At 37.6% G+C, this 26,792-nt stretch overlaps 1 protein-coding gene across 19 annotated transcripts in view; it reads right to left on the reverse strand.

Annotated features, from left to right (window-relative positions):
• TNRC6A (trinucleotide repeat containing adaptor 6A) overlaps positions 1 to 26,792 on the reverse strand; it is a 105,487-nt gene that overhangs the window by 21,903 nt on the left and 56,792 nt on the right. For 14 of the 19 annotated variants that reach the window (XM_030001326.2, XM_030001325.2, XM_030001329.2 and 11 more), the window contains 4 exons: positions 18,480 to 18,570; positions 14,763 to 14,784; positions 6,102 to 6,437; positions 1,709 to 1,756 (listed from right to left, as the gene is read on the reverse strand). In XM_030001326.2, the coding sequence (XP_029857186.1) occupies positions 1,709 to 1,756; positions 6,102 to 6,437; positions 14,763 to 14,784; positions 18,480 to 18,570 (497 nt within the window). The remainder of the gene's footprint in view (positions 1 to 1,708; positions 1,757 to 6,101; positions 6,438 to 14,762; positions 14,785 to 18,479; positions 18,571 to 26,792) is intronic. The other 5 variants (XM_030001335.1, XM_030001334.1, XM_030001323.1 and 2 more) reach the window with 3 other exon arrangements.

Genomic DNA, 26,792 nt, shown 5'->3' on the forward strand with positions numbered 1-26,792 from the left:
ATTGAAAAATTACAGCTGACAACATACTACACTTGGTGCACAGCAAAATGAGCCAGTAACAGCCTATTCTTGGTTTTCTCCCCAAAACTATTTAGAAGTTGCAACTGAACTTCTGCTGCTTAAATCCTGAACAACAACAACAAAAAAATTAAAAAAAAATACACAAACCCGTGTTTCTTAAAATTCAGTAATCTGCTAAGATTTTTTTTCAATAATTTGTAATTTAATAATTTAATGCTTTCTAGCTATGAGTTACCCCTGCAGGAAATGTTTGCAGGAAAGGTATTTTCTAAAGTAGCTTGCTTGTTTTAAAGTACCATCACATGGTCTAAAATAAACAGTAGGATTGAGAAGTGTAAATTAAAAAGTACCTGAATCTTGCTCCCTCTCTCTCCTTTTCCAGTTCCAGTACATACTGGTACCCATAGACTGTCAATACTATACCTTGCCAATTATTGTACCGTTGGTTCTTAGGAAAAAATACATTTTAGTAAACAAGCTTTTCAGCTTTTAGTAAACAAGCTAAAAAGCACCTTTATTATGAAATGACAGAACCAAAAAAAACCACCCCTGTTTGTTAGCATCACGTATCTTTTTCTCTGTGGTGAAGAAAAAAGTCTTGAAGTCTGTTTGTGTCTTCTTAAAGTACTCCAACTCAAGAATTGGTAGATGTAGCTGTCTGCCTCCACAATAGTTTCCTAACTGTAAATGCAGGACAGGAAAGCTGCCAGGACAAGGATACAGTGTCCCTCTGTGCCTAACCCAGCACAACTGGCGGCTCTCCTAAAAGGGACTGTCCTGCACGCTCTGTCTCTCTCCCCTCTTCTCTCCCCCAGCCAGGGCTCTGGCCCCGACTTGTGCTGGACCCAGCAGCCCTGCAGCACTGCAGACTCGCTAAGTGGCCAAATTCAACACAAGGGAAGAGAGGGGAGGGAATAGGAGAGGAGGTTTAACATCACCCCTTTGAGAGCAGTCTTCGAGGTAAACAGAAGAGATGCAACATGAAACGTTCTCCTAAACGCTGTGCCCACAGCAGCCTGACGGGTACATGGCACAGCCAGGAACAGAGCCAGTACAAACCATCTGACAGCACTGTCTGCGTTACTCCAGAGCATTTCGTACAGCATGTCCCCAAGTCCTCACACAGCACATTTGCTCCAAAATATTACTTAAAAATGAACAGCAAGTGTTCTTCACAATCATACACCGTAAAAAACATACACAGCTGTAGGCCTCCACATACATACATGCCACCCCAGCATAAACTCAGCATTCAAAATAGAAAGGCCCCAAGACGTGATTTCCTCCAGCGCTGTGAAATGTCTCTGATATAAAACACAGGCTTGCACAGATTATTCAATTTAATACCACAAAGAGGCAATTTAACATGTAAGCACAAAGGTAAAAAAAGACACTTAGTATTTTAAAGCTAAGGTGCCACATAGTCAAAACATCTGTTTTGGTATGAATTCTGATGTTATTTTAGAAAACTAAAAATGTTTAACCAAACAGCATGTAATGCCATAGAGAAAGTATACTTAAGTCAATCATTCATACAGCACATGCTATTGAAAAACATAAGCCAAATAATAAAAAAATTAGACTCCCCCCACCCCCCAACAAACCAAAGTTGTGTGAAACATATAACTACTACAAACACACATAGTGGGGGGAAGAAAAAAAAAAAAGTGAGATTTAAATAGCTAACCTGACTGGTTAGGGGAGTGGCTCACCAAGTCCCGAATGGGAGGCATGCCTACAAAAAAAAAAAACAAAAACAAAACAAAACAAAAAAAACAAAAGAGCAAGAAAATTACAGAAGTGTTACTTAAGTAAACTAGCCCTTTGAGAACAGTCCCCAAACCACTCATTACTTTAAAACCATTTATTAGCACCCCTTTTTCAGGAAAGGTTTCTCTTAAGCACCATGTCTCAATCTTACTGACCGTGCTAGCGACAAGCAAGTTTTGAATTGCAAACACCAACAGTGCTGATTACAACACAGGGAAGAGATACACTGATGGCAAATCCAGCTTTCTACATGTAGCATTTATATTTAATTATTAGCAATTCTGCTGCTTTCACTAAGTACTTCCACTACTAGTTAATTTTTATACATTTGGCATTTAATTAACCAATTTAACATGTCCTTAAGTTTGATTTATATAAAAAAGAAGAAGAATTTATAGTCATCGAAACCAAAACCAGTTAATTTTTGACTGTACTAACTTAGATTTCAGAGGTCACCCCTGAAACTGAAGCAAGTCGATAACACTTCTTTGAATGGCATGCTTTCTCCACCTGAAAGTCATTAGTTTGCTACCTGATTTAGCAAACAAGTAACTACGTACAGTCTAACTCTGATTTAACCTAAGTGTGTGCATAACAAACTTTCATTTACCACTCTTTCATAGTTTCTTCCTCCTAAGTGTCCTATAGGCAGCATATGAAATCAATGTTTCAAATTCACAAATTTTACAGTTGGAGACCATAAGTGTTACATTTAAGGCAATGTTTCCTAAATTAAGTCAACCTTTCCTAAATTAAGTCAACCTCCATCACTACTAACTGCAGATCCCAACTGCTTACTTCTTCCCCAACTCATACAATAACGGAGAAAAAAACCTCAAGTTACAGGAAGAATCTTTTGTTTCCAAAGGCTCTGGCTGTAACATAACTTTGCAGCTCTGCTGCAAGATGCACAACAATAAAGCGAGACCTACTCGCGTCAATGGAGGAATCCACATAACTGGACTAAGGCCAGGAGCCTGATGGTACTCTCCTGTTTTGTTCGGTCCCACAGTTGTAAGCAATTACTGCTGGCAAATATTTTAGTTCACTATATAAATCATTTCATTGTGGAATAACCACCTGGCTATTCTGATGTGTTACATAGCATAGAGGCAAACAAACATACCAAGGCAGCATTCAAGACCTTCCTTTCATATGAAGTTTACACATGGGGGAAAATTTCAGTAAAACAAACAACTGAACTGGGTATGAAAATGTTCTGATAAAGAGCTACTTACGTAGACTTCTTAAAATAACCACCTTGGTACAAGACACTATTTCAGAAGTACTACATGGCATGAGCTTCACTTATGTGTCTTTATTAAAAAGATATGCCAAATGTCCTAAAAACAGCAGAAAAACAACAAACCCATAGCACTATCCCTTCTTAAGCTTTACTTCTAAACAAAGCAGGTTAATTTTCAAAAGAGAAGATGATTGTCCATGCAAAACACATGTAAAGAGATGTTTTTTTCTGACTATTAATATAATTAAAAAATTCTCCAATACTGAAGACTTAAAAACTTACTGTGGCCAGGGCAATTAAAGAAGACTTTAAATTTAGCAGTAGTTGTGTTCCCTGGCTTTTACAAAGGACCTACCAGTTATAACCACAGCTGGAACTGGGGGGAGATCCTATCCCAGGGTCTGTCAGGGAATGACAGATAAAACAAGTGGAGCCATTACCTATTCCAGCAATTTTGACTTCAACACTCCAAGCTACAGTTTTTCTTTTAGCCCTAAAATAAAGACTGATCCCAATATCCACTAAATAATGATGCTTTTTAAAAAAAAAAAAAAAAAAAAAAAAAGTCAAGAACTTAACAATCTTCAAAGATACTCCATTAAGGTATAAAATTTGTTAACCCAAATGGCCCGTACATGGATACTCTTTCAATAGGAAGGGATCTACAGATATGCCAAATTTAATGAGATTTTTAATTTCAGAGATAACAAGGAGAGCACCTAGAAGTTGCCACTGAAGGCTAAAAGAGGAACCAAGGGAGAGTGAGTGAGACTGAGACAGGCAAATGAAAGTAGTATTTACTTTCAGATACAAAGGTGTCAAAAGACATTAAGTCACTCTTGTGTGCTGCTGGACTATGGCCACCTCCACATTACCTCACGGGCGATTCATCAGAGAAGGTTTTGAAACCATTACAAAAACCCAGCACTGAAAAATTATTTTCCTTTACGTTATCATCTTACCTACACTTCTCAAAGAACATGACAAAACATCCAAACCAGACATCCAATTCCCGGTTATAGTAGAGGAAAGGGAGCTTTCAAGCATACAGATACATGGCACCAAGAAGTGAGACCCTGGCTGCCCAACCCCACTCGTCAGTTCTGACGAGTTTACCTTGCACACATGGGAATGCCCCAAGCAGCATAGCCCAGAGCTAAAGATCTGACAGGATGCTACAGACAACACAAACATTTTCTTAAAATGGGAAAGTGATTTGGCCAACCTTCCTCTTCCCTTAAAGGCTCTCAGAACCTTCTCCTTACCAGCTGGATGTGCAGACATATTATTCAAGTAATTAACATATTATTCAAACTGCGGAACTACTCCCAGTAAAGCAGCTGCCTCAGATGCTCAGTATAGCATTGTGGCAGTACCACACAGGGACACATTGACATCTCCCAGCCTAAAGGTTGTCCAGCCACATCATCACAAAAATCAAGCAAAATTAAGCAAAACTGGGAAGAATGCAATACACAAATGGGAACCCAGCTAATTAAATATTGGGCTGGCGTTCACAAAAGAAGTGAAATGAACGACAGTACATTCAAAAAATCCTCTGGATACAATTAGGAGGTTTAATAGATTGTATAGAGAGTAATACTTTTTAAATTAGTTTACATGTGAATTTTTATTTAAATCACTACTTGCTACCATATAATTTGACCAGTAGAGGATATATGCTGGAGAAAAAGTTTCATCTTAGAAGCAAGCAAGTAGATGAAAGTTACTTTAAACCTGACTATAGACAGGAGCAAAGTTACACAGGTGAAGTAAAAAAAAAATATTAACTACTTAAAAATTACTTCTTGGAATGGTAAAGAGTTCTATCAATATGTTACAAAAAAAATACTGGAAAGTAATATTGGAAACATTCCTCAAGGGGCACATGGATAAACTGCTTCCAATGCTTTGATTGTTTACTTTCATTTTAAATACTACTTTTTCAAGATTCAGTAATCAGAACAGCTCAAAATTTAACTAAAACTTGAAATACCAAGGCTATTTTCCAGAAATCTTTTTTTTTTTTTAACTGAAGGGGCTAGGAGTCACATCCTTTGTGGTGTATAAAACGTTAACTTTGAGAAACACTGGGAATTCAGTAAAGTTTCAAAAGAAACTATCTTTGGGAGCAAGTTACATCATCACTGCTGTGTGCACATCAGAAAATAAATACAAGTATAAAAATAAGAAAGTATTTGTCCAAAATATTAAGTATTAGCATGCATTAATACCAAACCTGTTCAAAAAATTGAGATCCCTACAAAGAAAGTTACTTTTTTTCCAGCCAAAAATAGACTGACCTTATTGTCCCAAAAATTTGCTGAACTGCACGCTAGTACATTCACTGAATGGCAAATTATGCACATGTAACAGGTAAGTTTACTCTTAAAAGGGTATTTGAAAAGAATGCATAACAAGCCAAAATAACAAAGGATAACTATACTTAAATAGTAATATTAATAAAGGTAAGGGTTGATCCATTTTGTAAGACAACCAAGCTTCAGGTAGATGAACAAAGAAAAACACTGACCTAACAACAAAAAGCAATTCTGATATTCTAAACAAGTTGTGCCCTAGCCGTATCTCTAGATATGAAGGAAAAAAAAAAAAAAAAAAAAAAAAGTCTTTGAAATGCTGTTCAGAATGCTCTGGGAACTGTCTGAAAGACCCTTCCTTGTGAGATCTGTGTACCAAAACTGGATGCAAAAAAGATGCTTCATAACATGACCATGCTTGGATCAATCATTAGGATAAAGACTGAAAATTCAGAACATAGCAGTGGTCATATTGGCTTCAACATCTGTTCAAAACCAGACACGTCTATTGTACACCGCTGGCAACAATGAGCAACTAAGACGTCTTAAGTTTCAGCATGAAACGTGCACAAAGATGGCTGAAACCATCCTCCAACGTTTAATATTAAGCTACGACATAGGAAAATATCTCATCATGCTACAGCTTACATTTAAGGTTTAAATAATATTAGCTCAAATATTTCACTGATAATTGAATTTAAACTATTTGATTTCAGTTAAAGGAAAACAATGTACCTCCCCCTCACCTGGCTGTTTTTTGCTGCTGTTCGGCACTTCTCCGTTGGTCACTGGCTGTTTATTTGTGACAGTGCTGCCTCCTGACTGGCCGTTTAATACTTTAGGAGTAGATCCCAGGTTTGCAGCTATAACTGGTAACTGCTGACCTCGTTTCAGAAGCTGTTTCTGTTCCTGGTGTCGAAATCGCGGTGGTACTTCACGAGGAGGGTATCGAGGCAAGGTCTGCTGCTGCTGACTGTTGGCTGTGGCCCGCTTGGCATTATTATTAGTGCTGGTTACTGTGGAAGTGCCGTTAGAGGTGACAGGCTGAGGCTGGCTTACACTTGTCTTTGTTTGTTCTGGCACTACCCCCACCCCCAAAAAAAAGAAAGTTGGACAAAGTTATTCATAAGAACAGCAACTTAAAAAGTTGAAGACTAAGTCAATATTCTCAGATGTGTTTATGTATTATGTAATGGCAGCATTTTTTTTTTTTTTTTGTGATTCAAGTTGTAACTCATTCCCCACTAAAAGCTCTATTATCCCATAATCACACAGCTTTAATAGCACAGATCTGGAAGCAGAAATATGTCTTGCTATCACTTCTAACAAAGTTATCTCCGTTAAAGCATGCTACTACTAACAAGCTTTCTATAGCTTTTCCTGACAAATCAGCACTATGCCAGTTTATTTCAGCATTTAAACTTTATTTTAAAAAATACTTAAGTACTAAAAAAAACCAAAACCAACAACAAAAAAAACTTACTCCAATGGGAAACTTAAGTGTTACATATAGAAAAATGTTACAGTCTTGCCCCAAAACAACAAGAGGTGAACAGGACATACAGAACACATTGTTAAGACTTGCCTGCTTTATCAGTCCTAACATCCAAATTAATACCCTTAAGTCAATCTGTTGCCAGCAGGAAAAGCTAATAGCACAGGTAACCCCCATACACAGCTTGGCAGGACTGTGCCAGCATTGATAAAATGCCAAATGTGCAACCACAACTCCAAATTATCTTTCAGTCTTGACAGCACAGCCACTTCAAGGCAAGATGAAGGTCAAATAGTTTGCAGAGGTCAGCTGTGAGTGAACACACCAAACTCGGATGCTGAATAAAGGGAAAACCACAACATCCTCAACTCAACAACTCCAGCCCAGCCAGTGCGAAAGCAAAGATGGCAAGTATGGGGGTGTTCAGGTGGAGGTAACTGGTTAGTAAACCAGGCTCAACAGATAGGAAGGAACTTGTGAGCTACTGGATGTGTTTCCTGGTGCTACTGCCATTCACCCCAACCACCGTAACAGGTAAACTGTACTTCCAATCCTTACATTATTGATACATTAATGTACTTTTCAAATTTCTTGGATGAGATATCCATAAAGCGCGTTTACATTTACTGTGGAATTTTCTGAGATACCTCAAGACCCCATTGTGACTTCCCTCAGCACTGACGTACCTATGCGGTCAAGTCACCATCTCTACTCAGAACTTCACAAAACGAGACTAACAGTTTTAGAAGTTACTGAAGGAAAATAGTTTAATCTGTGCGGCATTCCTGCTGCTAACAGCGAGGGCAAAGCTCAGTAATGCAACTTCTCTGAGGACAAACATTTAAAGAGGTTCCTACTAGCTACACATCACTCCTTCCTCAGCAACACAACCCTTTCTGGGCCTGTAGAGACAACAGTGGGGAAAAGTGACCCAGGGTAAATTCATCCCCACATTTTTTTCATGGAGATCCTATGAGAGAAGACTTCAGGACACAGCTCCATCAAACTGCTACAATGGCATCTCTAAGGTGGTGGCAGGCTATGGAAGAGGACCGATCCTGTGTGCTGGGAAAGAGGGAAACTGAGGCAGGCACTACTGCTCGGGACAAGCAAGGGCTCTCGCTCTGCATTGCTGGGTGATGCAGCGCCCAACTGCTAATTAGGTTTCAGTTACTATAAGGCTGCCTTTATTTTCAAGAATAGTTTTGCACATTGACAGCATCTAAACATACATGACTCGAGGCTTAAAAGCAGCATCCTCAAACCATTTCCCTGCTGTGTTCCATTTAACAACTTCCCAGCATGTCAGAAGCAGGAATACTGTTACTATATGACTGATAATGTAGTTTTCTGGGGCTTTTTAAATTTTTTGTTTTTGTTTAAAGACCATTTTATCATTCATTTTCAGGAACAGATTCATGTGAATACAACATAAAAAATAAATGAAAACAAACTCCTTAAGCTTTTGTTTAAAGAATCAATTTGAATACTGTCGGTGTTACTTATGACTGTAACTTCTTTTTATTTCTACTATAATACACGGTTACATATTTTGAAAAATACAAACATGAAGGCCTTTAGAATAAAACATCACCTAAGCATCAGCATCCGGTTGTGTTTTAATGGAATACTACATTTAGGCCACTTAAGAAAAGCAGAAACAAAAAATTTGAGAGCCCTCCTTGTTTCACAGGTGGCCAGATACAGGCCTTTGACAGAAGTCTCAAGGGGAGAGGAGGAGTACCCAGCTCCAGCTGCTCACCAACACCCTCACTCCACAGCCCCACCATCTCCCCTGCCCTGACACAGCACTGACCCAGCTCTCTCTATTTCACAGCTGACTGGAGAAGGACAGAATTAAGGAGAGGAATGGCCAAGACATACATCAATTTAATGTACAGAGCACAGGGAATAGAAGGTATTCAAGAGCTATTAGATAAATTGGCAAGTTGATAAAAATCACCAACACCATATCAGATTCCACCAATTTAAGTTGTTACCTATATTAAAAGAGTAGGTAACTCAGAGCAGATTCCTTGCACAATGTTTTGATGCATATAATGCAACAACAAATTTTGATCAAAACTGAATTTCACAAATACAAAGAAGTCTTAAACAAATCTATGTCCATTTATTCCTTTTCAAATTTCCTGGTTTAAAAATAATTAAAATAACCGAAAATTACTACGTCTTGGGGTGGGGCTATTTTAGCAAATAGCTAAGAATTTGTCAACAATTTAATGCATAAGCACTTAGCACATTTCTGTGGTCTACATACTGCAACAAGCTTTGGGAAAAAAAAAAAAAATCCTTCACATACCACAACTTGTGTAACTACTGCCCCAATCTTAACTTTTTGATCTATCAATCTGCCTTCTGCTGCAACTGATTCATGCTAATTACTCTCTACAGTTTAAAGCACAGTTCAGCCTACACCTGAGGTGTACTGACAGTGATATGCAAAAAACAACCACTTTTTGCAGCCAGTATATCATTATCAAGCCGACAAAGTAGTTATATGGTAATGACACTACTTAGGGACACATACATCCTTTAGCCTTCTGCACACTGTATTTAAGTTTTTGGGGTTGGTTGTTGTTTTTTGTTTTGTTTTGTTTTTTTTTACTGTCAGCTTAAGTGGAAAGTATACCTCGCTTAAATAGTTTTTTAATCCAACACAGAACACCCCATAACACGGTCAATGAAAGAGATTCAGTTTTCCGACACTACTACTTGCATTCATGTACAATTTCTCCTCTCAGATGAAGTAAAATTATTTCTATATGACATTCCATGAGACGTCCAAACAGAGTTGCAAGTAGCATGCTTAGAGCAGTACTGCAACACAGCAACATTAATACTTTACTTTCCTAATTAAAGCTACTTTAAGACAAAGTGCGTATTATAACAGAATCCAATGGACTTGCAGGTAATCGAATCACTTTCGACTATAAAAGAGTGCAACTAATAAACAAGGTACTTTCTGCCAAGCCATCCCCTAAGCTACGACATGAACAAGACTTCACAAACAGTTTAAGAAAATTGTATTTCTCATATATTCTATGCCTTCATTTCTTTAGCAAATATGGTAATTCTTTCTATTATCAGCAAACTAAATAGAAATCTACCAGATAATACAGTTATACTAAAGAATATGCAGGGTTTACATTCATATGTTAATTTCAAACTAAAATTAATCAGAAGTGCAACAAATTCCCTTGCCTTCACTTCCCCAAGTACCACAGAGTAAGTTTTAAGCTATACAATTTATCTTGTCCAACATTTTCTGGCCCACAACTTCTCAGAAGACTAAATAATACATTAATATTCCAATATGGCTACTATAAATTCCAACACCCTTTAATTATTATCTTAATATTTTAATCTGTTATAAACAAGTTGCTTGTTTAATAAAAGTTTGTTCTGCACACCAGTATTTTATTCTGAATCATATTAAGGCAGAAAGATAATATTAACAGACTTACAGTCTATCACAGTTAATTTACTTGACTAGTAATAGCAAGTTTACAGAAACAAAAATTAAAAATGACAGATTTTCATAAAGAACAAACCTGCTGAAAACCCACAAAGCAGGGGATGGTGAAGTTACAGTTTACAGAGAGATTCCAAAGAAAGACGCTTCCAACTTGTGTTGCTTTCCCACTCTGCAGATTTCATTAGAAAATGGAGGAGAAGCATGGTGTCATTTTACTGCTCCAGGAGTGCTGCCTGCCAACTCCTCCTGGAGTAGGGGCCCAGTGACTTAAACTCCCCCTCCAATAAAAAAAATGGCAGCTGTTTGAATAACTTTAATGCAGATGGAAAACAGTTTCTCGCTCGCACAAAATCAGCGTACAAAGATCAAATCGTCTACTAAACCACACAAAGAACAGCACCAAGCTGTCATTTAAATGTTTCTTCTTGCTGCTGCTGAAACCGACCTCTTAAAAATGTATTGTAATGCTCTCTCCCTGCATGTCATGCCCCAAAGAGTTGTCAGTGCTGGAATGCTGAAGGGCAAACAGAGGAAGTCTGGCTTTCAAGCTGACACACGTAAGATGTAGTGCTAGAATTTTCGTTGTGGAAAAATGGCCGCAGCTGTAAGCTCAGCTAGCTGATCTGGAAAATATCTAACTGTTTGCCAATTCATTAACCCCTGAAGATCCGCACAAAGGTAAGTTGTATGCTATTCCTATGGGCAATTTTAACAGCAAGCATTTGTGATTCTGTTCATTTTTGCTATTCACTTTCAAGATTTAAAAGCTAACATAACAGTTTTTCCAATCAGGAAAAGCACAGTTAGGCAAATGAAAAAAAAAAAAACTTGACAAAAAACAGAAGAGTTAGTGTATTCAGGCAATTTTGCTTCACAGAGAAGAAAATGAATAAGAAGTTTCCAAGGTGGGAAATATGAGTCAAAGATTTCAATTCCACACCCAGCTATTTTTAAAAGCACTTTCCGTTTCAGTGGTTGATTCAAAGTTTATTCTGTTCTGCAATAAAAAAAATAGTACTTTATGCCTCTGCCTTCTACAAAGCAGGGGAATTCAGAACTGAAGATTGACAGATGTTTTCAGCTCTAGCTTGTACTGTTTTGCAAAGCACAAAAGCATTCAGAACAACTAACCACAACGCTAGCATCAACATTACTGTTCAAATTTTATAAATTACTCCACTAGGATATTATGGACATACACTGAAGCATGTGCAAAAAGATACTTCATCTCATAATGAAACCTCATTCTGCAGAAGTACACCATGATTACTGAAGTGAGCATATACAAAACTCAAACATTCTTCTTAAATAGCATTTACTTTAGTGCTTGGCTTATCATTAGCTACTCGTGGCCACAGTGCGGTTTGTAGAATCTTGTTTTAGGAGAAATTCAGGGTAAATGGATTGATTTGTCTGTCTTTAATAGCACTGACATTAAACACAGTAAAAATATGTATTTTGCCAAGCCAGAAGGAACACCACAACAATTGACAATTCTACAGTATTCTCAACAAATAAGGACTTCCAAATGATACTTATTTTTTCCTAAAATACCTGCTACAAGAGCACTTGGAGGGCACTTGTCGACGTACAAATTTGCTATGCTAGCTGCTGCACAAATAGAGAAACCTTCCACTTAGCAACTAAATAATACATTCATCTCTAACTCCTGTGAACTTCCCACTTTTAATAAAACCAGATGTATAAAAACTACACAGGTTAGAATATTTGAAATCCACGGCACTGACATACATGCATTCTTAATGATGATACTACAGTATTAAAATGCTACTTGTACCAGAAACATTTATATTAGCATCATCTTCATTAATTCCATTCCTAATTCTGAACAGGAAAAAAAAAAATCAGTACTACTAACTTCCTCGGAAAGTAGTCTTATAATTTTACATGCACACTGGTAGCTACTTCAGCTGGTACAACAGCAATTCCTACCTTAGCTAAAACAACATTTTGGAGCCATCCAAACTATGCTTAAAAAGAAGAAATAACCTCCCTCCCACCCCCACTACTTAACCAGCTACTTTTCTGAAAGAAGGAACATAATTCTGAATAATTTAGAGATCCTATACGCTTGTATTTTATCTTCAGCTCATGCACAGAATAAATTATTTAAGACATTAACGCGATGGAAACTTGGAAGCTAATGAAACATTAATTTGCATCCTGAATACAAGTAGGCAAAACTGTTGAAACAATGAAGGATCTATGTGCAACACAAGCAATAAATTTTGTTCCTATAGAAACTGTTGCAAAAAGTCCTGCATCTGAATCTCATGTCTGTTCTTCTTCAGAAGGACTGCCAGCTTGCATTTCTTTGACAACTCTAAATTCCTGCTAAACTTCCTGAAATACCCTTTTAATAATAATCTAACATTAAAGTTGGAACTTAATACTTCCATCAGTAAACATTAGGCCTCCAAGGAGAAAATGGGAAAAAAAAAAATTTACTCCGTCCTTCAAAAGAAAGGCATTTTCTTTCAATTTGAAGATTACCATCAGGTAGCCTACTGAGCAGAATTCCTGCCCTCCTGTCTTCATGCTATTTTTAGTCATTTGCTTTTGCAGCCTCGTCTCTTATGTGACGCATGGATGCCAGTGCAGCGTAAGTACATAGGTCAAATGTTCATTCAAAATGGACGTTATTATTTACTGCAAAGTATTTTATCATTTTCCTTCTTCACTATCTTTTCAGATACATTTTATTACTTTAGAATAAAACCAAACACTTCCATGATTCTTTAAATCTGGTATATTATCTTAGAAGCCTTATTGCAGGAACATACAGAAGAAAACAAATGCTTAGCCTGTACTTCAAATGCAACTCCATGTGCTGCTTGAATAAGGGTGCTTTAAAAAAAAACAAATGAAGAATAATTATAATACTCTTCCAGCAATTCTATTAAGTATTCAGTCCTGTGCCTAAAGACAAACATAGAATTCCCAGCTGATTTCAGTGACCAGAGCCAGGTTGGAAGGGCCAGGACCTACAGTCAGCCCAATGAGAACCCACAGGATTGTTGCACATATAGAACGTAAGCTTCCATTACTGACATCAGCTGTAGGATCGGTGCACTAAAACTCCTGCCGCCACCATGCTCTGGCAGCTCCCTCTGCCCCAAGTGATCACTACTCCATAACCAAAACATCAGCCTCCTCTAAGCAGCACATAGAACTCCAAGACACAGAACCCAGGCTGCCCTCATTCCCTCTGCAGAGCATCGTCACACACTGAAAACCTATTGGTCCTACTCAATCTTTTTTTTTTTTTTTTTTTTCATTTAAACACACACGCTAAAGTACACATTGCACTTAAATAAACTAGACGTAAATGTGTCTCCTGATACCTGGTAATTGGTACTGCAGTCCTCAGCAGGAGAATCGGCGCATTTTTTATGTGGAGAACCTGCCTCCTCCATTTCAACCACATGTGAACTAGGATGCTTCTTCAAACGCACACCTCAGTAATGGACACTTTCATTTGTTTCTTTGCCTCTTCTCAAGCGCAGTATGTCCTCTACCATTTTACTACCTTCATGCCAGAACAGCACTTCAAACACTTTTTGATTTTTTCCAACAGTAATTGCATCTCTGCTAAGCAGGGCTTCCACGCTCCTGTTCCTACCACTGCTCAAGTAAGTATTAAATTAAACCCAATGTTCCCAGAAAACAGGGATTCAGCAAGCACTCCACATGATCACTTATGCAATTATTATCCACTTCCCAACTAACAGGTTATGAGCTAGAATTAAAGAGAAAGCAAAAAGAATCTTTTTTTCCCCTTTATAGAAGCCAGTTGGAATGGAGATCTGTATAAAACCCACAAACATTCAGAATAACTGCAGTGTTCCCAGCCTGCCGCTGAACATCAAAATTACAGCTTTCAGATACTGTCATCTTGATCATTTTGTCAGGATGAACCCTCCACATGCAATAGTTAGTTAAAACTAGACGTATCAATTACTTGTCTATCAAGCATTCCCAACCCCAGTTGCACTTAGAATATTTGGAAATTACGTTTCAAACAGATCTGTTACATGGATCTATACATGGTCATACTTGAAGTGTTAGAGTGTTTGTGCACTTTTCAAACAAAGCAAAAAAGGGAAAGGAATAAAACAAATAAGGAAAAGAACTCAAGGTATTATGTATATGCCTGGTGCTGTATAAGTAACTGAGAATGGAAAACAGGAAGAACAGAAGACTCCAATCCCTGGCATAAACCCTTAGCCATTACTCTTCTAGTCTTTTGTGATCACTGTTTGCAAAAGTGCAACTGAAGTTTCAAGGATCCTATCTTCTAGTTTTGAGAAGAGCTTTCAGGTAACCCATTTGGTCCAACATATTTAAAAACACAGAAATAATATACAGAATAGAAATAACTCTAAAGTAACTTACCTTTGATTTTTTGTTCAATGGCCTAGAACAAGAAAAAAGAAGGGTCAGTGATTTGTGCAGATAAGAGAAAAACCACATGTGCACGTGCCACTTCATAAAGCAACATTAGCTTGACTTCCCTCTTTTAAAATGTTTTAAAGTTATTTAATTATCTACTTCAGAAGTGTCTCTGTAGCCAACCCATGCCTATTACTCCTTATGCCTAGAAAGCTGTTTAAATGTTATAGAAGACAAAATTAATTTGAAAGATAACTACATGAAACAGACTGAATTAAACTTGCAAATTAAGGTGTTTTAAGTGAGTTAAAAACTGTGCCTGGAAGCAAAGAACTGCCACCACTTTTATTGCAGAATATGGCAAGGCAAGAGGGAGGGACCTCAAAATTTAAAGGAAGTAAGAAAGTAAATGCAAAAGCTTTAAGTCTTTCATTTCCAGGATTCCACTGGTTACACCTGTGATAAGGCCAAGATGACAGATGGATTTGAATAAAATTATATCATAGGATAAAAACAGGGAAACATTTCTTGTATGAAAGTGCACCTTAATTGTGCAGTTTTAACTATAAAATGTAGTGAAACTGACTTCACAAAGGACCTCTCAAAAGCACAAATCATAGTTCTTCCTATCTGAAACTAGACTTTTATTAAATACCACTTTTAAAATGCACTACTGCCAAAGCAAAACTAGATTTAATTTGATACGGTCACTTTGGTAGCGGTATACAACCCATTTTAATGATGACATTGCATATATTAATAGTATGCAATAAATTTGCGATACTTAAGCTATGATTGTCTATAATTAAAACTGTGAAGAGAGAGAAAAAGAGCACATGTGAATGCAAGAAAAAATTATTGATTCACTGATTTGATGTAAGACTTGGCTAGATTCAGACATTAGCACTGTTAGGGCTGACTACTGAAACTTTATTAATAAGTCTTCAGTGCCATAGCCTCACTTCTCAAGGAAATCAAGAGTACATTAACAGAAACCCTCTTCTTCAACTTCTTAAGCTGACAAAGGCAAGGATACATACAAAAATTTAAGTTATACTGTCCAATAGTTCAAAATGTAGCCTCTTGCTCCCAAGAAACCTTGAGCACAAGCTTTTCGTGTTTTTTTTTGGTTTTTTTTATTTATGCTCTTAGAGAGTGCTAAAAATAGCTAAAGACTAAGATGCCTGCAAAATCTCTTCTAAAGAAAATCCATTCTACTAACAGCAATGCATCAGCCACTGGAATTAAGAAAGCAAAAATAAAGCCAATGGCCGCTTACACAGGGGTATCAAAAACCCCACACCATGTTCATTTTCATTTTTGCCTATCTTATCCTTATTACCCTGACTCCTCCAATACCATTGCCCTTCTTCCTCATCTTCCAAAAGGCAGCTGCTGTACTTGGGGCCACTATATAACACCTCAACTTTTCATTATGCTCTTTGTTCAACAAATCTGGTTAAAAAAATTATTTTGAAGACTTGGTAAGTTTTGTATGCACTTTGAACTCCAGGGTACTGTATGCACAGCAGCTGGCTTTGAACCAAGTGTTGAAAACACGTTTTTATACTGTCATAAAAAGGTAAATGGAATACAACAGTTGATGTCCCACAAAAGCTGCTCAGCATCAGGATGCAAGGACAGAACATCCTTCTCTAAGTTAACTGTCATACCTCTGTGATTGCTGCTGTTGTTCTACTACTCCTTTTAGTTCCAATAATTACTACAGTATATATAAAACCCAAGCATTAGCTTTTCCTTCCACAGCATGATTACATGATGCCTTTTCAGTTCTTGCCATGCCTACGCACATGTTTAGAGCTTAGTCTGGAGAGCCTGTAAGCTCATCCCCTCTCCCCAGTTGTGACTTGAAATTTTTCAAAATTTTTTTGCTGTTCCACAGCACCCAAAGAGATCAGTGAAGAGAAAGGGTCATAGGACAAGACTACTGACTGTTTTTTATAATACGGTGCTATTCTCTAAGAGGAGAAATATTTGAACACATTTCAGCTAGGGACTTCCAAAATATACCAGTACTTGGTGCACAGTTAAATGCTTTGAAGTTTTTGCTAGAGAGGCTATGGCTGATAATACAAAACAGTATGTTCTTAAGAGATCAAACAGACAAAGTTAGCTTACAAAACAATAAGAGCAGTTTTGGCCAACCTGAAACTACTCACGAATATTAACAGAACAGAAGAGGGATTCTCGCCTCCCTGTGACCTACATTAACAAGTTTTTCATTTTACTCTACAATCAAGCCACGTCTGTACTAGGACTTTTTTTTTTTTTTTTTTAACAGCTAAGTTAAATGGCAGTTGTTTGTTACCATGGTTTTTCAGGGGCATATTCTCTTTAATCTAGATTAAGTTTAAGCTTCTCCAGGAATGCACATGAGCATCCCTGTGACATCCTACTCCTCTGCCCATAGAAGCTGCTTAAATTCCTGATAAAGTCCACACACTCAACATTTTTTTACTCTGAGAATACAGCACATCAAAAAAGACATGTGGCTTCTAAAGAACAGTCTAGCAGGTGCTCCACAGCAGGAGAAAGCATAAGCAAAACTTTCAATTTTAGGCAAAGGTCTGGTCTCTCCACTTCAAAAAAATATTTATGCTTTTATTTCTTCTACAAATTTCACTCAAACATGCCTTTCAAACTCATGAAAAAACTAAATTTTGGAGGAGGAAGTCAGCTATGAAGAACCACTTATTTAAAAGATTCAAATTCTACAAGTAAAGCAGCTCCTTTCCTGTTACAACTTCTGATTAAAAAAGAATTCCAATAGGTAAATGAGTTATAAATTTACAATTGAGGTCCAAAAATTATTATGCAGCTTTATTGTCAGCTACTGAAAAGAATCTCTCATTCTGAAACATGAGCAAATACCTCTTCTAGGAGCATCCCTCCAGTACTATTTCATTTAGCTTTGTTGCAAGATTAGACCTACCTGATTTTGTACAGGTGCACAACAAACACCTTTATTTAGGCCAACAGACAGGGAGAGCCAACTACTGATTTTTTGACTATATAATAAGCATCTAGCATTAGTCAATGGAATCAAAGAAAAGCTGTTAAACAGGTTCACTTTGCTACCACCAGTTAGCAAACAAACCTGAAATGGACATGTTTTTAAAAACAGATTTACAAGCTCCTCTCAAGCTTAGGGTCAATATTTAGAATCAATGGCCATGATTAATATCTTGACAGTAAACAGGAATTCTGAAGTGTTTACAAGCATTTCTGTGATGTTTCCATCCCCAAACACCTTTCCTGTCAGTAGTTTCATTTTTATCCTCCTTCCCTAATACAAATTGTCTTATGACACATATTTCCATACTGAAGGGCAAGAAGTTATGTTAAAGTAAGGATACAGCTGAAAGACATTATCTTCAAAAAAAAAAAAAGGTAATTTTATTCTACTAATAAATGCACTAACATTGAGGAAGTTTTCAAACTTGAAACTGCTTCAACAGACAATCAGGAAAAAGAATGGTCATCTCAATAACATTTCATCTCTGAAGAAACTGTACACAAAGCCAATTAAGACATTCAATATGTCAGTTACCACTAAGTAACTGACAGTACATATAAAGCTTAAAACATTAAATTAAAAAGAAAACACTTATGAATAACAACAGCTAAACCAGCATTTACTAGTGATGAAACAAAAGTAACCCATAAGCACGGGTTTTTGTTTTTTAATGTTCAACATACCTTTTTTTGAGCAGCTTCCTTCTTCTTCTTCTCTTCTTTTCTCTTTTTCCTTTCTTCCATCAACTGTTCTTCCTCTTCTTGCACTAAATCCCTGAACCACACAGTTTGTAATTAACTCTCCCAAAATACAATCTGTACACACTTAGATTCATTTTAGAACAATTATTTCACAGTGACACAAAAGGAACACTGGGGAATTTTACTTCTAATTGGATAATATTTCTACAGGGACTATGTACTTCCACTGCAAATCACAAGTGACAAAACTTGAAGAGCAAATGCAGTGTCAAGCTACATGTAAGCTTTTTCCAAAACTTATAACGAAGGCTTAGACGTTAATTTGATTCAAAAGCCAGCGCAAATTCAGATGTTATTTAATCTCTACCTGCTATTGTGAATTCATATGACTGAGCTCTCACACATCAGAGCTCCCCACTGTCACACGCAATCAGCTCTGACCCAGCATGGAGTTTGACTGCACTCAGCATGAGCCCAGCAATGGGTTCCTCCCCAGCCACGCACACCCCTTGGCATCAACACCGGTGCCTAGACAGCCATGCAGGAATTTGCATCTGCTCACTGATCTTAAACACTACCTCTGCCAAGAAACAACCAACACGTATACATTTTCCTGCCTGAGCAGTGAGCTAATTCAACTGACTGTCTGTCTGTATGGATGGTACTGCTGATGTAAAGGACACATGAACTAGAAGGAACATGAACTGAAGAGCATGGTCAGACCAGAGCTTTCAATAGCAGAGCAATTTTAGAGCATCTTAAATGAGTGACAAAACTGTAACTTGACAGAAGTGAAAACAAAACCTATTACATTAATTTAAATTCACTTAATACAAAGTTTTACATGCTAAAACAGAAGGCTTAGCAGCAACACCACTTTCCAGATTATGCTGTTTAAAAACAGACTTCAGCAAAGGCAAGACAAAATGGAGAACATGGAAAGTAAAAAAAAGCAGAAAGAACTGAAGACATGCAAGCACACTTGCAAGCTATTAGGGTCAGTAAGAACTAATATCTGATACAAATTTCAGGATAACGAAAATAAACTTTTCTTTAAGGCCATGCTTGGAGAGATGCAGTGATTCTTGATGACAACAAGAACTAACTCCACACAAACACAACTGACAGAAAAGACTGTGGTAACAGGCAGACAAAAAAGCATTTGGGCTAATGGTGCAAAAAGCTTGTGACAACATGGAATGTGCAACTGAAGATCAGTTAGTTGTTTCATACATGAGAATAAAAACAACTGCTCACAGAAAGAAGGTTCTGAAGTTTAGAAAGTAACAACAAAGGTGAATAGAAAAATAAAACAGTGGCGGCAGTTTGCTTTTGTTAGAACACTGTAAGACAGAGGGAGAGGGAACATACTAATATTCAGTTACTTCAAAGTCTGAGATTCAGAGAATAAAGCATTTTTGTGTCCTAGAAAGCCTACTTGCAAGACTCTTCTTTGCCCTTTCACGGTCAGGAATGTTTCTAAGTTCAAAAGCTTGGAAGCTTTTGGCCCACAAGCCCTGACCATATAGTCAGGTGGATGAAATTAAAAAAAATAGGTTGAAAATGTTTTTCCACACCTCTTTCTGAAGCATGTATCTAGGTTACAACACACATCCCTCTGATGTCCTGAATCTTAACACTAGCTCCAAAGCACACCTACCCTCTCACTGGGCAAACCACATCCTTCAGACAAGTCCTAATTTCTATGACACTTTGAATGGGATGTGGAAACAAACTCCACCCATGTTGAGTACATAAAGGAAGACGACACCAAATGTACTCTTTGAATAACCTTCAAAGACTAGTATAACTCCTCTTTTAAATTAATGTTTCATATGCAACTGGCGTTCTCCCAAATCTGTACACACTTTCTATCCGATCAGCTGCAGCTAAAGTAACAAAAGGTGCTCAGATTCAAAGCTGCTGTGGAGATCTCTGGACAGTAAAACTGATTAGAGTCACATAGCTTATTTACTGTGGCAAAAGAAAAAGCCAAGAAACAACTGATGAAGGGAATTTACACCCCCGTTTGTGACAAGTGGTCTTGTCTGGTGTCTACCTTCAAAATTCAGCTTTCAACATGAAAAGCACTGTTTTTATCTTTGCCATGCTTTTCACATACTAAGCAAGGCAAAACAGGAGAAGAGATTTTATTACGCAATTACTTTGAATGTGTTAAAATCTCCTTTAAAAAGTTACCCTCATTCAATGACACATGGTTGCACATACTCACATTATCAAACAGAAGACAGCCTTGTATACAAAACTTTGGGGGGAAAATGAACCGACAATGTCAATAAGGGGCAGTCAATAAGTGGTTTACATCTGCCTGGAAACACTGGGCTCCTTTTTTAACCCCAAACTACCTACAGCTACAAACCTCCAGTTTCAAATAAGATAATTATACATGTATGTCAGAAGCAATGCCGACTGAATACAGTAAAACATAAGATACTCCACAAGTATTAAAACTTTCATTACTTATTTAGATATATAAATAATTGGTTAATTCTACTTTTAACACAGCTCAAGTACCTTTCAAAATGAATGCAGACATCAGTTTGGGGGGGGGGGGTGTGTTTAAATTTTTTTCTTTTTTAAAATCCACATGTGACTTCCAGTTCCCAGTTGCCCAGTTCCACTGTGGCAAATTCATATAACTTCCTCACTTTTTAATTAGACAAAACAGCACTCTTTCAGCACCTGCCTCTCATTGTAGGTGGTGCCAGTGTAAGTAATACTGAACAGCAGCTCATCCAGTCTTCTCTTTATGGTAGCCAGCAGCTTATTATATTTTGCATTCTGCATAATACTGCCATTCTTTCAGAAGAGGCGAGTACCACGTTACTGCTGCCCATTTGAGTTCTACCTTTAAACTTCAAAACTGCTCTTTTGTCCCGTTGTGAGATTCTTCAGCAAGATGTTGAAAGTGGTTCTCCTCCTAGTAAGGACAATGCCATAATAACAATACTTATATTTAAATTTCAAAGCTTGTGGCCACTTGGCTATTATTAATCAAATTCAAACAAAAAGAGATATGGTAGTATTTTCACATGACATTCACTGTGGAAGAAAAAAGGTGGCAATACTTAAAATATTTATAGGGCACAGAAACTTCTGAGACTATTAACATTAGCACTCAAGACAAAAGAAATCACATGATTGCATTTTGGGTAACTGAAGCAGTTTTCTCAAATCTATTTTTATCACTATTAATACTTCCAGACAACAGCTATACTTTATCTAGATGGTAAAAACCAATTTGTCTGGGAGGAGGAAAGTTTTATATTCTCAAAATTAACAAGTATTTCTTTACTTAATTGCAAATACCTTTTCTGATTTCTCTCTGTAAACAGAAAACCTGTGGAGCATGGCTACATGTATCTGTAAGAACAACTAATACAAACAGAAATCAGTTTTCATCCCTACTTGCCGAGATCTTTGTTCTCACTGCAAATCCGATTTCATCCTCTACTTGTTTCTTTTCCCAGTGCTCCCTTCTGTTGGAATAACACTGATTTATTGTATATCCAGCATCCCTTTTCTCCTCTACCACTTTTAGGGTGACTGTTACAAGTACTCATCAACTCATGCTGCATGTGTTAACAAAAGCAGTCTGACACTGCAGGTATTTACCAGAGATAGAGCTGCAGCATGCTTTGACAATGAGCAGTCAAACAATACCAGTATTATTTCCACCCTACATACACAGAAACGTACTACAGACAGACCACCGCTCTAAAAAGTTTCCACAGACCAAATTCTGTCTTTTAAGATTCTCTAGTAACAGACAGCAAGCACTACATACTTTTTTGAAAGAATTGCTTCTGATGTGTTAAGATATGCCAAAAAAAACCAAACCCAAACCCCAAAAAATGTTATTTCTGAGACCCCCCTGTATTCCAGTTGCACTGCAAGACAAATCACAAACCATCAAACGCAACGTGGCTATTTTGCATTTTATCATAGTTTTATCATCTAGCTGCAGAATTCACTGAGGACTGTCTTACTGCAAAAAGCAATCTTGCATTTGCAATTAGGTCTCAAAAATTATTTCACGGACAACTAAGAGGTTAGTCATGTAACTACAGAAAACAATTACAGTCGGCTAGTTTCATTTAAAGCAATCCATTGGATACTTGGCAAATTTGAGGTGGTGATTAACCTGCAGTGACATCTGTGCACTATGAGTCAGTTTTGGCCCTCGCTGTCTTGTATCCTGAGCATTTGTAACCAAACTGAAGTTGGTAACACTGACCCTTAGTTTAAGTGAATTTGGAATAGTCCAATTTTTAACAGGCAATTTGAATCAGTAAACATCACAAGAAGCATGTAGGTCTGAAATCAGTCTAGGAAAAAAGTAGCTTCTATATATCACAATTCATTCTGGATAGAATACAGAATCTATTTACAGTTGACTTCTATGGAAAGAAGAGTCACCGATTTGCTGCCCTTCAGGAGGACAGTATTTCCTGAAGTACCATTGAGAATAAGAGATACCTAATCCAACAGAAAAGGCCAAGTACTATATCTTCCTCCCTCAGCCAGGAAAAGTGTCCACAGCCCTTCTCCTCTCACAATCTCATTGCCGCTGTGCATAATGCACAACTACCCTGCACGTGTGCTGCTGGGCTGACACCTCCCAGAAGCACAAGTTCAACACCCATGTTGTATGAGCAGCAGTTCTCTGCCCACCTTGTCCCAAGATCACCCCAGGAAATCCATCACAAGCAGGCTGTGCAACAGGAATTCTCATCACCTTCCCATGACATCCTCTTTCTCAAAGGCTACTTAGATCTGAGGAGGGAGCAAGCTATAATCCAGAGGAATCGTTCTGAAGATTCAGCCTATTCTGGTCGCTATCCTTCCCAGAGTCCCGTGTCCACGGGTCTACCCAGCACTGGCTGTACACGTCAGTGTGAGATGGGGTTTGCTGCAAGACCTTAGCAAGAGATGACACCTGGGGAACAGGCTGTTGCTGTCAGATGCAGTCAACCAGTCTGAAACTTGCTTCTGCTAGGCTGTGGAGCCCTGGGGAAACAGCCCTGCTCCCTCTCGACTGCTGCCTGAATTCATTGTTCTAGCAAGCCGAACAAGGTCTATGGGCACAGGTTAAACACCTCTGATGTAGTAAGTGCGTCAACACTGCAGGATGGTACGTTACCTAGGGTCGCCTACTGGAACAAAAGGTTATTTACAGGATTTCTAATAACCTCAGAAGATTTCTAAGAGTTAACAAAGCCACTAGCACCTCGTTTTGTACAACAAATTTCAACGCGTCACATGCAAAAACTACATTAACTGAAAAATCATTCAGCTTTTAGAAGAAAGCTATAGCACTTTAAAGAACAAGCAGAATGCAAAACAGTATTTTCACAGGAAAAAAAAAAAAGAGTAACTCATCAATCCTGCTACTGCTAAATCAACAAGATTACATTTTATTTTTAGAATAGAGATGCTAACAACTAACATACCAATATCTCTGGAATATTCTACCACAGCATCATTTTTTTTGTTTCCACACAGGAACAATAAAACTCCTAAATTATGACACTGTGATCATTCTACTTTCATGTATTTAAGAAAAACAGATTTTACATTACAAAGCCAGCTTAGAACACATAAAACCCCCTCCTATGATTAGTATCAGGACCCTATGTGAACCTTGAAAAAAAAAAATTACCCACCTATAGTTCATGACAAGTTTTTAAAAGAGTATTAGATTACCATTATAATGTTAAATCTCAGTGATTAGAAAGCAAAACTAACCCATCGTACAATTAAATAACAACAGTAAAGCCCTTACTGCCCATGTTCTTCACTGAAAACTGAGTATTTCGAGGAAGGTAGTCCTATTCCCACTACCCTCTTACATAAACATAAACCTGAAATACAAATTCATATTTACCTATTAAGTCATCACAGTCTAAAGCAGAACTCCTGAATTTCCATCTGACAGCTAAAAGTGCAAGTTTCCTTTATTCTTTCTAACACATTAATACACGGCCCTCTCAACAGACAGCAAATGATAGTATTTAAGCATGAGATTCCAACACCCATTAGAACATATAACAAACAAGCTACATTTTTAATGCTACTTATTCAGAAACAGAAGTGTTACGTAGTATTTCCCATTTATCATTTTAGACTTTAATAGCTACCTATTCCTGCTATATTATTCTTTGTGTACAGACTATCAGCAGCTTCATGTTACTTCAGAGCACATAAAAAGAAACAGGGTAGGAATCCAGTCTCATAGTAACAAGACAAAGCCAGAAAATTAACAAGATCTTTTGCTGGGCTTTTCCCTACATCTGGGTAGACTTAATCCATCGACCTTGTGTGGTGAAAGTGTTTGTAGCAGCACACTTGGTCCATCAGCTGGCCAAATGACAAGCAATGGCTGAGAATTCTGATTCATAACATGAATATACAAACAGATCTCTATTATTTCCCCTATCAGCCATCCAACTTTCACTAAAACACATGTATAGGGAATTTCCTTTTCCTCCTATATAATTGGATTAGCTTGCTCAAGGTTAAATGGTCTTAGCAGAAGTGCAAACCTTATTTTTCAATTTAGATCAACTGAAAATAAAATACCCACACCATACGAAATTCACATTTGAGACTGGAGCAAAGGCCTTCAGTTTAAATAGCTTAACTTGAAAGGTGCTTTACTTTCAAGTGAGACCCAAATGAAAATGGATCTTGATCTCAGGAGAGACTGCACATTTGATGGCTCTGAGAACATACAAGTAGAAGCTGCTATTATCTGCATAATTTTAAAACAGATTTGAGTGTCAGATAAATATTTAGCATTATTTATTTAAAAATAATTTTTTCTCCAATTGTGTACCTCAGCACAATTCTTGTTTGTATAAGGGGAAAAAACCAACAAACCACCAAACGCTTTCCTCAATTAAGCCATTTAAAAAAAAAAAAGTACTTTTCAATCTTCTAGGACAGGTATCACTTTGGCAAGACAAAGTGCCTTGCGATTCGGCGTGATTTCTGATATGAAGTCTTTCATTTCATTACCATCACAATCACATGCCGTTAAACGAAGAGCAGCTATATTCTTACTTCTACAGTCAGCACTCATTACTACTTCTTTGTCTTAAGTTTTGACAGTGTTAATTTTATTTTTGTATGGCTTGATTTGTTATTTGGTTTGTGAACTGGAAAAAAGCTGTAACGCTCAAAATATAAATATTACCTGAAATGTTTACATCAAATAATATTTTACTTATTACTTTAATTCTTGAGAAAAGTTCTATTAATCTTTAATTTCAAAAGCTCCAGCTTGGCATTGTAAAAATACCTGGGCTGCAACAGACATATTTAACCTCTCTTCTTACGTTACAGAAGAGGAGAACCAGGTATAGCTGTATTTTCCCTGGAAGACATACTGAGGATGCAATTAATGTTTGTGCAGCATGCTATCTTTGCTGTTGCAGTATACAAAAGGGAAACGTTATGCCACAACAAAATTACAATTCCAGTCACCTCACTGAGGAAATTATGGTTACAAGAAGAATTCTGACACAAGACATAGCATCTAAGACATAGCACTGTATTATTATGATTTGAATTCAATATTTATCTCAGAGTGAAAGCATATATTACTTGCACGCAGCAAATTTCAAGCCCAAAATAAAACAGGTCGCCATTCACCGTTAACGCCAGTTACCTCGCATTCACCAAAACCAAACTACCTACGCAAAAGGATTGTATTCGTTGGGTTTCTGGATTCTTCGAGCTAGCACTAACAGTTAGAAATGCCTCTCCACGAACGCTGCTAAAGATGCCAGCGCTATTACAGATGCTCAGGTACAGCGTTTGCTAGCCAAGCAGACACCTTCAACACTTGCAAACCACATTAAAGTCATGCTGCCCCACAAGATGGTGCTAGCACATTTTTAAAGATGCTGCTTCCATTGCCAACAAATGCTTTTAGAAGCCCTGAGGCTGTGAAGGGATTCTCCCAAAGGTATTGCATGTTAGGTGTCCTTTGAAGCACTTGAAACACTGAAGAACTGCTCTGGGTTTTTGGTGTCATTGCAATGGTCCTCCATGCCGAACACATCAAGTGACCAAGCACTGCACTGGTCCCAACCAACAGCGGGCAGGGGGGTCATGAAGGGGAAGCATTTGCCACTGGACAAAGGAGACCAGTTAAACAACTAGCCAGCTTCTCACTGGCTCTGTGTTACTAACTGAAGGTAAAAATATATTTATCAGTCCATTTCTCAAAAGGACAGACATCATTCAGCCTATTTATTGACAGCAGGA

The sequence above is a fragment of the Aquila chrysaetos genome, chromosome 25 (genome assembly GCF_900496995.4).
Source record: "Aquila chrysaetos chrysaetos chromosome 25, bAquChr1.4, whole genome shotgun sequence".
In the NCBI taxonomy this organism is placed as follows: domain Eukaryota; kingdom Metazoa; phylum Chordata; class Aves; order Accipitriformes; family Accipitridae; genus Aquila; species Aquila chrysaetos.